Source organism: Bos javanicus, chromosome 21 (assembly GCF_032452875.1).
Source record: "Bos javanicus breed banteng chromosome 21, ARS-OSU_banteng_1.0, whole genome shotgun sequence".
NCBI classification, from domain to species: domain Eukaryota; kingdom Metazoa; phylum Chordata; class Mammalia; order Artiodactyla; family Bovidae; genus Bos; species Bos javanicus.
Window position 1 is genome coordinate 67007035 of NC_083888.1, and position 14659 is coordinate 67021693.

General features: G+C 55.7%; 1 protein-coding gene and 1 long non-coding RNA gene across 3 annotated transcripts; one reads left to right on the plus strand and one right to left on the minus strand.

The window, feature by feature from the left end:
- Window positions 1–277: 277 nt before the first annotated feature.
- Window positions 278–13299, minus strand: LOC133234633 (uncharacterized). Its single transcript, XR_009732235.1, has 4 exons — window positions 13186–13299; window positions 12123–12247; window positions 7440–7615; window positions 278–569 (listed from the first exon to the last, which is right to left on the minus strand). It is a non-coding gene; the product is annotated as an uncharacterized LOC133234633 (long non-coding RNA).
- LBHD2 (LBH domain containing 2) lies at window positions 6727–11659 on the plus strand. 2 transcript variants are annotated; one of them, XM_061395452.1, is made up of 4 exons: window positions 6727–7039; window positions 8490–8579; window positions 10092–10248; window positions 11295–11659. In XM_061395452.1, exons 2-4 carry the CDS (start codon window positions 8508–8510, stop codon window positions 11393–11395), a joined length of 330 nt encoding a protein of 109 aa, XP_061251436.1. In that variant the 5' UTR covers window positions 6727–7039; window positions 8490–8507; the 3' UTR covers window positions 11396–11659. The 2 variants fall into 2 exon arrangements, with proteins under 2 accessions (XP_061251436.1, XP_061251435.1); XM_061395451.1 differs by lacking the exon at window positions 6727–7039 and having other exon boundaries at window positions 8080–8579.
- Window positions 13300–14659: the final 1360 nt, after the last annotated feature.

Sequence of the window (14659 nt, forward strand, 5' to 3'; positions counted from 1 at the left end):
CAAAGAGCTATGGCGGCCACCCCATGGCCAGAGGGGGACACACCAAGATTCGGACACAATATACATTTTTACACTGATCATTCTCTGTCTGACCTGGTCCATTTAAAAAAAAAATTTTATTTTATTGAAGTATAGTTGACTTACAATGTTGTGTTAATTTCTTCTGTAGAGCAAAGTGACCCAGATATCCAGATGAATATATATATACATAGCATGGTAGGGTGGCGGAGAAGGCGATGGCACCCACTCCAGTACTCTTGCCTGGAAAATCCCATGGACAGAGGAGCCTGGTAGGCAGCAGTCCATGGGGTCGAGAAGAGTCCGACACAACTGAGTGACTTTACTTTCACTTTTCACTTTTATGTATTGGAGTAGGAAATGGCCACCCACTCCAGTGTTCTTGCCTGGAGAATCCCAGAGACTGGGGAGCCTGGTGGGCTGCCGTCTCTGGGGTCGCACAGAGTCGGACACGACTGAAGTGACTTAGCAGCAGCAGGGTGGCTCAGACGGTAAAGCGTCTGCCTGCAATGCAGGAGACCCAGGTTCGATCCCTGAGTCGGGAAGATCCCCTGGGAAAGGAAATGGCATATATATATTTTTTCACCATGGTCTGTCACAGAGCACTGACTGTAGTTCCCTGCGCTACATAGTATGGCCCTGTTTCTCCATCCCAGATGTAATAGTTGCCTCCGCTACTCCAAGTTCCCAGTCCCTCCCTCCCCACCCCCACAAACACAAGGCTGTTCTCTGTATCTGTGAGTGTAGTTTTGTTTCACACCTCTGTTGATTTGTATCGTATTTTAGATTCCACAAATAGGTCGTATCATATGACGTTCCCCTTCCCTGTCTGACTTACTTCACTTAGTATATAATCTCTAGGTCTATCCATGTGGCTGCAAATTACATTATTTCATTATTTTTGATGGCTGAGTAGTACCCCACAGTATATACATATGTTCTTCCAAGGTGGTGCTCGTGGTAAAGAAACTGCCTGTCAATGCAGGAGATGTAAGAGACACGAGTTTGATCCCTGAGAGGGGAAGAGCCCCTGGAGGAGGGCTTGGTCAACCCACTCCAGTACTCTTGCCTGGAGAATCCCATGACAGAGGAGCCTGGTGGGCTACACTCCGCAGGGTTGCACAGAGTTGGACACGACTGAAGCAACTTGGCACGTGCACACGTGTGTGTGTGTGTGTGTGTGTGTGTGTGTGTGTGTGCGTCTTCTTTATCCATTCCTCTGTTGATGGACATTTAGGTTCTTTCTATGTCTTGGCTATTGTAACATTTCCCTTTTTTTAACCATCAGACTGAATTCATCAGACTGAATATAGATGGGATCTGTTTCATCTTGATGATTCCAGAATCCCACACTAGCACTGAGTAATAAGTGTTTAATATTTATGTTTAATATTAACAGTTATTAATAAATAAATGCTTAGTTTATGAATGCATGGACAGAAGACGAGTGGATGGGTGAAGGGTGGAGATGGGTGGTGGAAAAAGAGAAGTGAGAAAGATTTACTCGTATTTATGTGTATGGATAACACAAATATAATCTAAGGATGATAGATGAATGCGTGGCAGAGTGATAGATGGGTAAGTCACTCAGTGGATAGATGGCTGGTGGGGGATGAATGACCGGATGGGGAGGTGAACTAACAGATGGATGATGGAGGCAGAAAGTGTGTATGGGTGGGAGGCTGGTGTACAGATAATGGTTGGCTGGGTGCTGGAAGCATGGTAGATCCTGGTGCTGATGCTCAGAAGATGGTGGATGGTGGATGCATCTATAATGGTACTTAAGTGATGATGAGTGGATAGATTGATAGATGGAGGGCGCGTGAACTTGGACACTAAATTGGGACTGATTTATACTGAAATAACCCATAGATAGTGCATTATAGGCAATAAGTGGTGAGTGGTGGATGCTTGTTCAATAACTGAATCATGGAATTATGGATGGATGGAGGATAAATAGGGGATGCTGGTCAAGGATCTAAGCCACAAAGAATGGATGGTTAGATGGTATTAATAGATACATGTGAATGGATACATGATTGATGGATGGACCGTGAATGGTGGAGAAGTAAATGGTGGCTGAATGGTGCATGGATGGCAAATAAATCGATGGTTGCTGGGTCAGCAGATAATGGGTTGTGTGCTGTGGACATGTAGATGGAAGGTGGATAGTGGATAGAGAGATGTCAGTTAGGTGGTGAATGAATGATGGCTGAATGACAGATACATCTTGGAATATAGATGCATGAAAGGTGAATGGTGGATGGGAAGATGGTGGAGAGATTTCAGATGGATGGTAGGTGGTCAGCAGCATATTATAAATCAATGGTTTAATGTATAGAGGGAAGAAGATTGGTAGATGGCAAATGGATGGTGAATGGATGATAAATGAAGATGGTATTGAGTGAGTAGTGAATAATGAATGGGGGATGATGTGCAGATAATTACTGGATGGTTTGTAATGGTGGATGGGTCTCAGTGCTGTCTCTCTGCTCTGTCCCCAGCATCTAAAATAATGCTTGGTGTACAGAGGGCACTCGATGAATTCTTCTAGAATGGATGAATACGGATAGATGGTAGATGATACATGAATGGGTTTTGAATGAATAATGAATTATGGCTGGATGATGTATGGATGGATAGATAGAGGATATTGTGAGATGGGCAATGAATGGATAGATGGGTGGTGAACAGAGATAAGAAGTGGGTGGATGGTAGATGGTGGCTCATAGACATATGAATGGGTTAGGGATGGGGCGTGACTGGTGACTGAATTGTGGATAGATGAATTGTGACTCAGGAACAAAGAATCCGCCTACCAATGCCAGAGTTTGATCCCTGGGTCGGGACAATCCCCTGGAGAAGGAAATGGAAACCCACTCCAGAATTCTAGTCTGGGAAATCCCACGGAGAGAGGGGCCTAGCAGGCTATAGTTCATAGGTTCGAAAAAAGTCAGACAAGATTAGTGAGCAAACAACAACAAACTGTGACTGACCGGCCGGGGACTAATGGGTGAGTGGTGAATCAATTCAGGCAAATGGACAGCAGCCGTAGGTTAGTGACTGACAACCAGATACGTGGCGAACGAGTAAACCACCCGTAGATGGATAGACAGCTGTTAAACACTGATGGAAAGCTGTTAGGTAGTCAGTGATGGTGGATAGATGGATGGTGAATTATTTAGGACTGAAGGGTATTTTCCTGGTGTACTGACGCTTGTAAGTGGTGGGTGTGGTGGTGAATGGATGGATGCATTTTGTTGTTGCTGACTCTGATCCCATGGACTGCAGCATGCCAGGCTCCCCTGTCCTTCACCATCTCCTGGAGCTTGCTCAAACTCATGTCCATTGAGTCAGTGATGCCATCCAACCATCTCATCCTCTGTCATCCCCTTCTCCTGCCTTCAATCTTTGCCAGCATCAGGGTCTTTTCACCAGAGTCAGTTCTTCCCATCAGGTGGCCAAAGTATTGGAGTTTCAGCTTTAGCATCAGTCCTTCCAGTGAATATTCAGGACTTATTTCCTTTAGGATTGACTTGTTTGATCTCCTTGGTGTCCAAGGGACTCCCAAGAGTCTTCTCCAACACTACAGTTCAAAAGCATCAATTCTTCAGCACTCAGCTTTTTTTATGGTCCAGCTCTCATATACATACATGACTACTGGAAAAAAACATAGCTTTGACTATATAGACCTTTGTCAGCAAGGTAATGCCTCTGTTTTTTAATACGCTGTCTATATGGCAACCCACTCCAGTGTTCTTGCCTGGAGAATCCCAGGGACAGGGGAGCCTGGTGGGCTGCTGTCTATGGGGTCGCACAGAGTCAGACATAACTGACGCAACTTAGCAGCAGCAGCAGGTTCGTCATAGCTTCTCTTCCAAGGAGCAAGCGCCTTTTAATTTCACAGCTGCAGTTACCATCTGCAGTGATTGTGGAGCCCAAGAAAGTAAAGTCTATCACTGTTTCCATTGTTTCCCCATCTATTTGCCATGAAGTGATGGGACTGGATCCATGATCTTGGTTTTTTGAACGTTGAGTTTTAAACCAGCTTTTTCACTCTCTTTCACCTTCATCAAGAGACTCTTTAGTTTCTCTTTGCCATAACAGTGGTGTCATCTGCATATATGAGGTTATTGATATTTCTCCTGGCAATCTTGATTCCAGCTTGTGCTTCATCCAGCCCAGCATTTCACTTGATGTACTCGGCATATAAGTTTATTAACCAGGGTGACAATATACAGCCTTGATGTACTCCTTTCACAATTTTGAACCAGTCTGAACTAAAATGGACTGGAATGGGCAAATTTAATTCAGATGACCATTATATCTACTACCATGAACAGGAATCCCTTAGAAGAAATGGAGTAGCTCTCATAGTCAACAAAAGAGTCTGAAATGCGGTACTTGAGTGAAGTCTCAAAAAATGACAGAATGATCTTGTTTCGTTTCCAAGGCAAACCATTCAATACAAGTCTATGTACCAACCACAAATGCCAAAGAAGCTGAAGTTGAATGGTTCTATGAAGACCTATCGGAGAAGGCAATGGCACCCCACTCCAGTACTCTTGCCTGGAAAATCCCATGGACGGAGGAGCCTGATAGGCTGCAGTCCATGGGGTCGCTAAGAGTCGGACACGACTGAGCGACTTCACTTTCACTTTTCACTTTCATGCATTGGAGGTGGAAATGGCAACCCACTCCAGTGTTCTTGCCTGGAGAATCCCATGGACGGAGGAGCCTGGTGGGCTGCTGTCTATGGGGTCACACAGAGTCGGACAGGACTGAAGCGACTTAGCAGCAGAAGCATGAAGATCTATAAGACCTTCTAGAACTAACACCAAAAAAAGATGTCCTTTTCATCATAGAGGACTGGAATGCAAAAGTAGGAAGTCAAGAGATACCTGGAGTAACAGGCAAGTTTGGTCTTGGAGTACAAAATGAAGCAGGGCAAAGGCTAACAGAGTTTTGCCAAGAGAACGCACTAGTCATAACAAACACCTTCTTCCAACAGCACAAGAGAAGACTCTGCACATGGACATCACCAGATGGTCAACACCGAAATCAGATTGATTATGTTCTTTGGAGCGGAACATGGAGAAGCTCTATACAGTCAGCAAAAACAAGACCAGGAGCTGACTGTGGCCCAGATCATGAACTCCTTATTGCAAAATTCAGACTTAAATTGAAGAAAGTAGGGAAAACCGCTAGGTCATTCAGGTATGACCTAAATCAAATCCCTTACAGTGAAAGTGACAAATAGATTCAAGGGATTAGATCTGATAGACAGAGTGCCTGAAGAACTATGGACGGAGGTTCATAACATTATACAGGAGGCAGTGATCAAAACTATTCCCAAGGAAAAGAAATGCAAAAAGGCAAAATGGTTGTCTCAGAAGGCCTTGCAAATAGCTGAGAAAAGAAGAGAAGTGAAAGGCAAAGGAGAAAAGGAAAGATATACCCATTTGAATGGAGAATTCCAAAGAATAACAAGGAGAGATAAGAAAGCCTTCCTAAGTGAACAATGCAAAGAAATAGAGGAAAACAACAGAATGGGAAAAACTAGAGATCTCTTCAAGAAAATTAGAGATACCAAGGGAACATTTCATGCAAAGATGGGTACAATAAAGAACAGAAACGGTATGGACTTAACAGAAGCAGCAGATATTAAGAAGAGGTGGCAACAATACACAGAAGAACTGTACAAAAAAGATGTTCATGACCCAGATAACCACGATGGTGTGATCACTCACCTAGAGCCAGACATCCTGGAGTGTGAAGTTAAGTGGGCCTTAGGAAGAATCGCTACAAACAAAGCTAGTGGAAGTGATGGAATTCCAGTTGAGCTATTTCAAATCCTAAAAGATGATGCTGTGAAAGCACTGCACTCAATATGCCAGCAAATGTGGAAAACTCAGCAGTAGCCGCAAGACTGGAAAAGATCAGTTTTCGTTCCAATCCCAAAGAAAGTCAATGCCAAAGAATGTTCAAACTACAGCACAAACCCACTCATCTCACATGCTAGCAAAGTAATGGTCAAAATTCTCCAACCTAAACGGTATATGAACTGAGAACTTCCAGATGTTCAAGCTGGATTTAGAAAAGGCAGAGGAACTAGAGATCAAATTGCCAACATCTGTTGGATCATAGAAAAAGCAAGAGAATTCCAGAAAAGTATCCAATTCTGCTTCACTGACTATGCTAAAGCCTTTGATTGTGTGGATCACAACAAACTGTGGATGGATGCATGGTGGATGGAACTTGCATGGTGGAAGTCAGGTGGTTGGTTGTATGGGACAGTTGTTGGTTTATTGGTGGTGGGGGACGCATGGCAGATGGCTGAGGCTGGCTGGTGGTTGGATGATGATTGGATGGTAGAAGAGACATGAATAGATGGGCATAGTAGATGACAGTGCCTGGGTAGCGGATGCTGAATGGTGGATTGTGGGTGTGGGCTGGGTGTTGGATGTTGGGTAGATGATGGTGGATGTGAGGTGTGGATGGTGGAAGGCTGGGTGGACCAACAGGCATGCATCCCGGCCTCAGGAGTCAGGTCTACACGTCAGGCTGAATGAGACTGTCCCTTTGGGGGCCTGGAATCAGGGATGAAGAGAGGACTGGTGTGGTGACGCTCTCCCTGCACACACGCACTGGCCCTCACACTTGAGTGTGGTCCTTGTCCTCTACACTCCTCCTTCCAACTGGAGGGTGTCCTTGCTCTGATATATCTAGTCACCCTGAATTCCACCCCCCCCCCCCGAATTCCGGAACCTCAAACTTGAGGCTGTGTGCCTCGAGTGACCAGGATCAGGTTCTGGGCGGCTGCGGTTTTGGCAAGGGGGTAGATGGCGCGGGGTGCTACCTGGGAGCTGGACCTGGGAGCGCGAGTGTGGACGAGGGGCCGGGCGAGGGAGCGCCTGTGGGCGGAGAGCGCGCTGGAGGAAGGCGGGGACCCAGCCAGGGCGGGCAGACCCGGCGAGCGGTGGAGCAGACAGTGCCGGCCCCGCGCAAGCACCCGCTGGCGGTGAGTGTGAGCGAGACGCGGGGCGCGCCCCCTCCCCACCCTCGTCCGGCCAGCGCCCCACGGTTCGCGGCGTCTGGGAGAGCAGGAAGGGGCGAGGAGTGGGTTTGAGTCGGCGCTCCCTGGAGAACGGGAGGTGTGGGGACCACAGCCAGCCCTTGGCTGCCGGACGCCGGGCTTTGGGCTGGAGCAGCGTCTCTATGGGCTGGCCCGCCACACCTGGCCGCCGCTGCAGGTGTGGGTGGCCGAGCCTTCGCTTCGGGGATGCCCCACTGGCAGGGGCCCCTGGTGCCAGGCTGCGGGGAGGCAGCCCTCCGGCGTCTGCCCGCCGCCCGTCGCCCCCTTGGCTCCACCGCCTGTCTCCATCAGCCGCCCTCTCTCATGTGTCTCCATCACCTCTCACCTCTTTCTGTCGTCTCTCTCAATCTCGCCCTCTAGTTCTGTCATCCCTCCGTCCTCTCTGTGGCCTGCGCGGTTCTTTCTGCGTCTCCCTCTGGTCTTTCTCGCATCTGGATCTCTGAGTCCACTCTCCTGGGATTGGCCCTGGCTGCCCTGGGCTCCAGTTGAGCTTCTGGGATCCTGGGGTGGAATCCCAGGAAGGGGTGACCTGGAGCCTAGGGGCTGGGGGAGGGCTCTCACGTGCTCTGGGACTGGGTGGAGGCTCGGGTGGGTATGTTGGCTGACCACTGCCCTGGAGGCCCCATGCTGCACGTGGCCCACCCCCCACTCCCCAGAATCCCTGGGTCCCAGCGGGACCTGAGCTGACCCAAGCTGGGTTTTGGTCAAAGGAACTCATTTCCTGGAATAGCTGCCCCCCACCTCTTGCTGGGTGTGCACAGCACCCCTCCCCCACAACCAGCAGGGCATTGGGAGCCTTGCAGCTGGCTGGCCAGCGCCCTCCCTCTGCCCGGTGCCCTCCCAGCACTCCTGCCCCTTGTCGGAGGCCTCCTGCTGCCTCCCAGCCGGTGCCCAAGTTAGCTGCCTGCCCGCCAGATCTAGCCCAGCCTGGTGCAGGTGGAACGTCTTAGTCTGGTGCCCAGCAGTCCTAGCAGGGCCCCTCTTCCCAGCGCCCTCGCTGTGTGGTTTCTGGCCAGGCTCCCTGGCGCTTGGGCCTGGCCTGAGGGGAAGTGGCCACAGCCAGGCAGGGGGTCAGTCTCCCTTCAGCTGTGGGGGTTGAAGGCGGGGCCTCAGGTGTGTGTGTGGGGCGTCTGTTCTCGGGGAGGAGTGGACCCTCCTGCCGCAGCCTAGGGCCCCCGACCTGGGGCCTGTCCAGCGCCTCCCTGATGGTGGCTTGGGCGGGCAGCCACAGTGGTGGAGGCCCAGCCTGGGCAGTGGCTGTGGGCCTGGGGTGGGGTGGGTGTGGGCTGGGGCAGTCTGGGGCTTCCAGGAGTGGACGGGGCGCTACATCCGGGCCCTAACATGCACCCTGCTTCTGCTCCTTGTTTCCATGCAGCCGGACGGCAGCTGCAGCATGAGTGGCCCCCGGCCCGCTGCCGCGCCCAAGCTGGGCCCAGACAAGGAGGCTGGAGGCCCGGCAGCAGAGGTATGTGTGTGGTTGGGGACCTGCCATCTGCCGCTCTCAAGCCCTGGCCTGTGACAGCACGTGCCTCAGTTTACCCATCTGGGTGGGGGAGGTGGTTGCCCCTCCGCAGGAATCTGATGCACACAGTCATTGAAGGCCCAGCTCTCCTGACTCAGGGAGCACCCCAGCCAGCCCTGGGGAGCCCAGGGCCTGCGCCAAGGTCAGTCTGCTCTCTGCTGAGTGAGGCCATGCCAGGGTCTCCTGCTCTCGCCTCAGCTTCTCCAGAAGGTGTTGATGGAGCTAACATGGGAGGTTCTTGCCCAAGAGGCCCAGGCCTGTCGCTCTGAGTCTGGAGTTGGGCTCTTCTCCTTGTTGGGGCCAGCAGGCCACTGAGGGGGCACAGCCCAGAGCTGCACGAGGGCCTGTCTGGAGCCTGGGGTTGCCCTCCTGGCAGGGGGTGGGGGGCGGATGGAGAGGGTGGACACCAAACTCCACTGGCAGATCTTCCCGTACCATCTGGGCAGAGGAGCGGCCCTGGGTGGGGCCCGGCAGGGCTTCCGGGAGGAGGGCAAGAAGGAGACTGGCGGGGTTGGTGGAAAGAGGGTTCCGGGGTGGGGGCAGGGAGGAGCCCCTGGATGGGCAAGGCCAGCAGTGGAGCCCAGGAGATCCAGTCACTGGGCCATAGCGGGGTCGCTGGTCTTGTCCCTCTGATCCCACAGAAGTCCCAGCCTAGCGACACGCTTCAGGATCTCTGCGGTACTTTGTTCAAAGGCTGATCAGACAGTATACTGAAACACGAGTTCAGACTGTTCTGCTGGGCAGGGGGCGGGGAGGTGCGAGGGCCATTTAGCAAAGTCCTGCCAGCCGTATGCCCGCTCTTCCCCACCTCGACATGCCTTTGGGGAAGGCAGAGTGCACAAGCAGCCGGCCTTTTGGGTAAGAGGTTGGGGACCAGCCCAACCGACTGGAGCAAAGGCATGGAGGTGGGTTGGCGCAGGAGAGTCAGGGCTGCAGGTCTGCGTGCAGCACGGGGTGCCTCGGGGCCTCTACCTTGGAAGGCCTTGAATGGGAGGCGGAGATGCTGAGGGCTGGCTCCAGGAGGGCTTGTGGAGGCAGCCCCCGCATGCTCTTGTGGGCACTGAACAATGAGCCCAGAGAAGTTGCTCAGGTTGCCATGGCAACAGCTTCCCAGCTCCCCTGAGCTGGGAGGAGGCCAAGGGCCCGTAAGAGAGACCCCAGGAAGGGGCCCGGCGGGATGTGGGAGGCTGCCTGCCAGGGAGGCACAAACGCCCTGAGCTTGCTCACTGTGTGACCTTGGCCTTTCACACAACAGGCCCTTCTGTGAAACAGGCCTGAGGGCCGAGCCCAGGTGGAATCTGTGTGGCTCTGGCGCTGAGCACCCCAGCTCCAGGGGTGGGAGGGGGAAGGCGGCGACCCTCTGGGGGATCCCGTGGACAATGCAGGACAGGCGTGGCAGGCCGTGGGGAGCTCAGGCCTACTGTTGCTTTGACCCCCTGTCCATCCCCCTTGCAGGCTATGGTGGGTGCCCGGGAGAAGGGCCCTCGGCTGGGCCAGCGGCTACCCTCGATCGTGGTGGAGCCCAGCGAGCTGGGTGTGGTGGAGAGCGGGGAGCTGCGTTGGCCTCCAGAGGGCTCCCAGAGGGGGTCTGCCCAGACCCAGGCTGCTGCTGGTGAGTGAGGGGCGGCCCCGTAGGGGTCCCGAGAGAGGTCCGACGCCCGGTCCTCCACCCCTCCAGCCAGCCTGCACCCCGCCCATCCACCCGCCCGGTGAGCTTCTGCCGCCTGGGCACTGCCTGCCTGGCCTTCCTGCCGCCCTCCCCACCATCTGCACAGGCGTCTCCCTCGTCCAGGTGTGGCCCCAGGCCTGGCACACAGGTGCACCCTTGCTCTCACCTCTCAACACCCGGTCCTGGCCCTCTCCCCTTCCTCTCACGATTCATCACCTTGGGACAAGTGTGCATTGCCCACTAGGGCCTGGAAGGCGTAAGGGTGTGGGTGCAAGGCGGGGTGGGTGGGGGTGCAGAAGCTGCTGGCAGGCTTCTGTCCTGGTGTGGGTGCCCTGGTTAAAGGCCAAGGGGCTGCCGGGGCCAGGGAGGTTTCTGGGAGGAGGATGTGTGGGCAGGAGAGGGATCAGCCAGGAGTCAGTCTGCCGCGTAGGAGAAACAGCCGGCCGGGCCCCCGGGGAGGATGCTCGAGGGGTGAGCCGTGCCCTGGGCAGCTTTGTCCCCTGAGCCCCGAAGGGTCAGTCCCGGGGATTCAGCCTCAGATGGGGCTGCTCCTCCCTGCCTGCCCTCTTCTCCTCCACCATCGGCCCCTGGCCCAGCCCTGCAGCCCTCATGGTCCGCCGCTCCCCGAGCTTGGGCCCAGAAGAGCTTGTCTGCACCTTAACCGCCACCTCTCCCAAAAGTCCCCTCAACCTCCAGTGGGTCTGCCCAGGGCCTGCCCCTTGGGTAACCACTGAGACCTGGGCTCTGGGGCGGACCCCGGGTCTCCACCCAGTTGGCTACCCCCAAACTGGTAGCTGTGCCGGGGGTCAAGGTTCTCCTGCTCCTGGAGCCTGGTCGTGCCCTCCCCCTGCACTGGGAGCCGCGCACCCAGTGACCCCCCTGCCCCCTCAGCGGCGGGGAGCTTGTGGCCTGCCCACCCTCACACCTCTCCTGGCAAACCTGTCAGAAATGCGCGCCCCGCCGACATGGAGGCCTGCGTGTTTCCTCAGCCCCCTCACCGCGTCCACCGGGAGCACCAGGGGAGGCTCCAGCTGACACCGACGGCGAGTGTGCCAACTCCACGGGCCAGGCCCCCTGCGCCCAGCCGTAGGACAAGGACCGGCCGGATCCCGCCGTCGCCAGGCTCTGACAGCTGAGAGGGGGCCTCCGCCCTGGAGGGGCTGGGCTGATGCTTCAAGAGGCCTGGGCCTGCCCGGGCACCCAGTGGGCACAGCCGACCACCACCCCTCCTGCCTCACCAGGTCCACTGGCACCGCCCCCCCACAGCCCCCTCCTGGCCACGGCCCAGGGTTTGGGTCACACCCCTCCTGCTTCTCTGGAGGGAAGCACAAATAAAGGCTCTTCCTGGTGGTCAGTGGCACACTGGGTGGGGATTCCAGGGGCTGAGGACAGTTTGGGTCCTGCCAGTGGCCTTCCAGGCGAGGGTCTCTGCTCAGAGCCCAGGTTGCCAGACCAGAGTGACTGGGTGTCCCACACTGGACGTGGGCATGGCTGGTGCGGCTGTCGTGTCCGCTCCTCTGGCGCCTTGCCGAGACCCTCTGCCCCGCTTCAGCTGAGGCTGAGACCAGCATCCTCCAGGTGGCCTCCCCACCTCTACCTAGGGCCTCCAGTCCTGGCTGGCCCCTGAGGGCAGGACTCCTCCTGTCACCCCTTACCCACTCTGGGTGCAGTAGGTCACAGGAATGGTACATGGGTGGGGTGCCCTGTCCCAGGTTGAATCTTGCATAGTCCCATTGTACAGATGAGGAAACTGAGGTGCCCGAGGCTAGTGCTGGCCTCAACTAGTGCAGGACTCCTGAAGTTGGGAAGCCACCTACCCAGCCAGCCAGACAGTCCATGTGGGAGACTGGGTAGCACCTCTTCTTGAGCCACGTGAGGGGCCTGTCCCTCCAAGGGGTCCAGCGACACGGCTTCTTGGCTCTGCTGACTGGTCAGGGTGGACCTGGGGTGTGGAAACCTGATCACTGCCTGGGCTCACTGTCCAGGTGTGCCACCCTTTCTCCCATCACCCCAACCTAGCCCCCTGCCCTTGGCCAGGCTGACCCAGGCCTGAGGAAGCTCAGGGCCTGGCAGGGGGAGCCCTGAGTAAATGTTAGCTCAGTAAATCCACAGGCCCAGTGGGTGGTGCAAGGTCAGGGTCAGCATGGAGGAGGCAGAGGGAGACACAGGCCCCTCTGTTCTCTCCCGGAGGCCTTGCTAACCTCCAGGATGAATAAAGCACTTTCCAACCCGCCTGCCTTCTAAAAATAGCCCACCCCCACCCCCTCCCAAATGCAGGAGAGGTGGGAGGCGGAGGTGCAGAAGTTTGCCTGGCAGCCCGCTTTAATTTTAAACCTGTGGCCAGTATACAGGCCCAGGCTGGCTCCTCTTGGGGTGGGGGGTTGAGGGGGTTGGGCTGTCCTTCAAGGTCCCTCCCGTCCTCCTCCGGCCCTTCCTGTCGCCTCCACAAGGGGGCAGGTGGCAGACATTCCACAGAAAGCCTTGCCAGGACTTGCGGACATGGGGGATTTGGGTCCAGGGCTCGAGCAAGCCGAGAGTCATTCCCAGGCGGGGGTTTCCGGGTGTGGAATGTGTGTGTGTGGCGGGGGATGGTGCTGAGATTTCATCCTCGCCCCTCCCGGGCAGGGTGTCACAGCGACTTTCCCGAGGTCCCGCGGCTGATAAAGAGCCGGGCTGAGGCGGAATTCCCGGTGCGCCTGGGACCTAAGCGCCAGCATGCCCGCAACGCCACCCTCGAACTCACCACCGATCAGGGCAGATCTGGGGAAGAGACGCCGCCTCAACTGGGGGTCCCGGGACCCCGTCGTGCCCCGGGAGCAGGGGAACGGGGGAGTCAGGCCCAGGGAGGAAGCCCGGTGGGGCGGGGCAAAGGAGCCTTACCCTGTGGGCCTGCCCTGTAGCGACCAGAGCGGGCTGAGTCCACGCGCATGGCGACTGACCCGCGAGAAGCCGTGATAGGTGCAGGGGGCGGTGCCAGGCGTGTGCCCCGCCCACCGGAAGCCCCGCCCCGTCTCCACGGTCCCGCCCACTGTCAGGCCGGGCCAGGGACACCTAAGCAACGCTGCGTCCGGCTTCGGCTCGAGAGATCCAGGCTCGGAGACAGACACTGTCCCTCGCGCAGGCCCACAGCCGGTGAGGGGCAGAGACCGGAGCCTCGGTGTCCTGTTCCCGGGCAGAGCTCTGTCCTGGGCCCCGCAGCAGTGAAGCTGGAATTCGGGCACTTTGGGCCTCTATATTCAACTTCACTTTGACTTTTCACTTTCATGCATTGGAGAAGGAAATGGCAACCCACTCCAGTGTTCTTGCCTGGAGAATCCCAGGGACGGGGGAGCCTGGTGGGCTGCCATCTGTGGGGTCGCACAGAGTCGGACACGACTGAAGCGACTTAGCAGCAGGAGCAGCAGCATTCAGCGTGCGCTAGCCTGGCTCCTCCCCAGGAGCCTCTAGGGCGCGGGCTAGGCCTCCGGTGGTGTGGTCCTTGTCCCTCCCCTTCCAGTTTTGGGCACCAGGTGGCTCTGCCGAGGTAAACCTACTGGATCCCAACAGCAACCTCGTTTTATGGAGAAATAACCTGAGGCTGGGTGCTTCCCTGGTAGCTCAGCTGGTGAATCCGCCTGCAATGCAGGAGACCCCAGTTCGAGTCCTGGGTGGGGAAGATCCCCTGGAGAACGGATAGGCCACCCACTCCAATATTCTTGGGCTTTCCTGGTGGCCCAGTCGGTAAAGAATCCGCCTGCCATGGGGGAGACCTGGGTTCGTCCCTGTGTTGGGAAGATCCCCTGGAAGAAGGTATGGCAACTGACTCCAGTATTCTTGCCTGGAGAATCCCCATGGACAGAGGAGTCTGGTGGGCTACAGTCCATGGGGTCGGTCGCAAAAGAGTCAGAAAGGACTTAGCAACTGAACAGCAACGACGACCTGAGGCTGACTCAGGATTGCCTCTCTGAAGGCGGTGCAGTCCAGCACGAGGCAGCAGGACTTGTTCTCATCGTTGGGTCCCCAGCTGTGTGCCCCTTTCCATCTGCCCCCTCAGCCCAGCCTTCTCCTGACCCAGGCCAGACCAGCCCTGTGCCCAAGGCTCCTCTGAGACAAGGCTGGGACTTTGCTGAAGGGATTTTACTGAGAAAGTTGGGGAAAACCACCTAGAAATAGGACAAAAGAAACATCCCAGCCTTGTGCTGAAAAGTGGGCACAGGTTTGGGCAGGGGTGGGGTGCAGCTGGGAGCTGTCTGGGAGAAACCACCCCCCCCATCCTGGGCTCTGAAGTGGAGGTGACCCACAACGGGAGGTCCCAGCACCCAGATGAGCCTCGTTGAGCTGGAGAACAGGAGGGGCGGACTGAGGACCTTCCAGT

Excerpts from the sequence above, each read along its gene's own strand:
- LBHD2 (XM_061395451.1), top strand. The coding sequence starts at position 8,484 with ATGCAGCCGGACGGCAGCTGCAGCATGAGTGGCCCCCGGCCCGCTGCC. Across the intron at positions 8,580-10,091 it reads CTGGAGGCCCGGCAGCAGAG|GCTATGGTGGGTGCCCGGGA; the intron begins GTATGTGTGTGG and ends TCCCCCTTGCAG. Across the intron at positions 10,249-11,294 it reads CCAGACCCAGGCTGCTGCTG|CCCCCTCACCGCGTCCACCG; the intron begins GTGAGTGAGGGG and ends GTGTTTCCTCAG.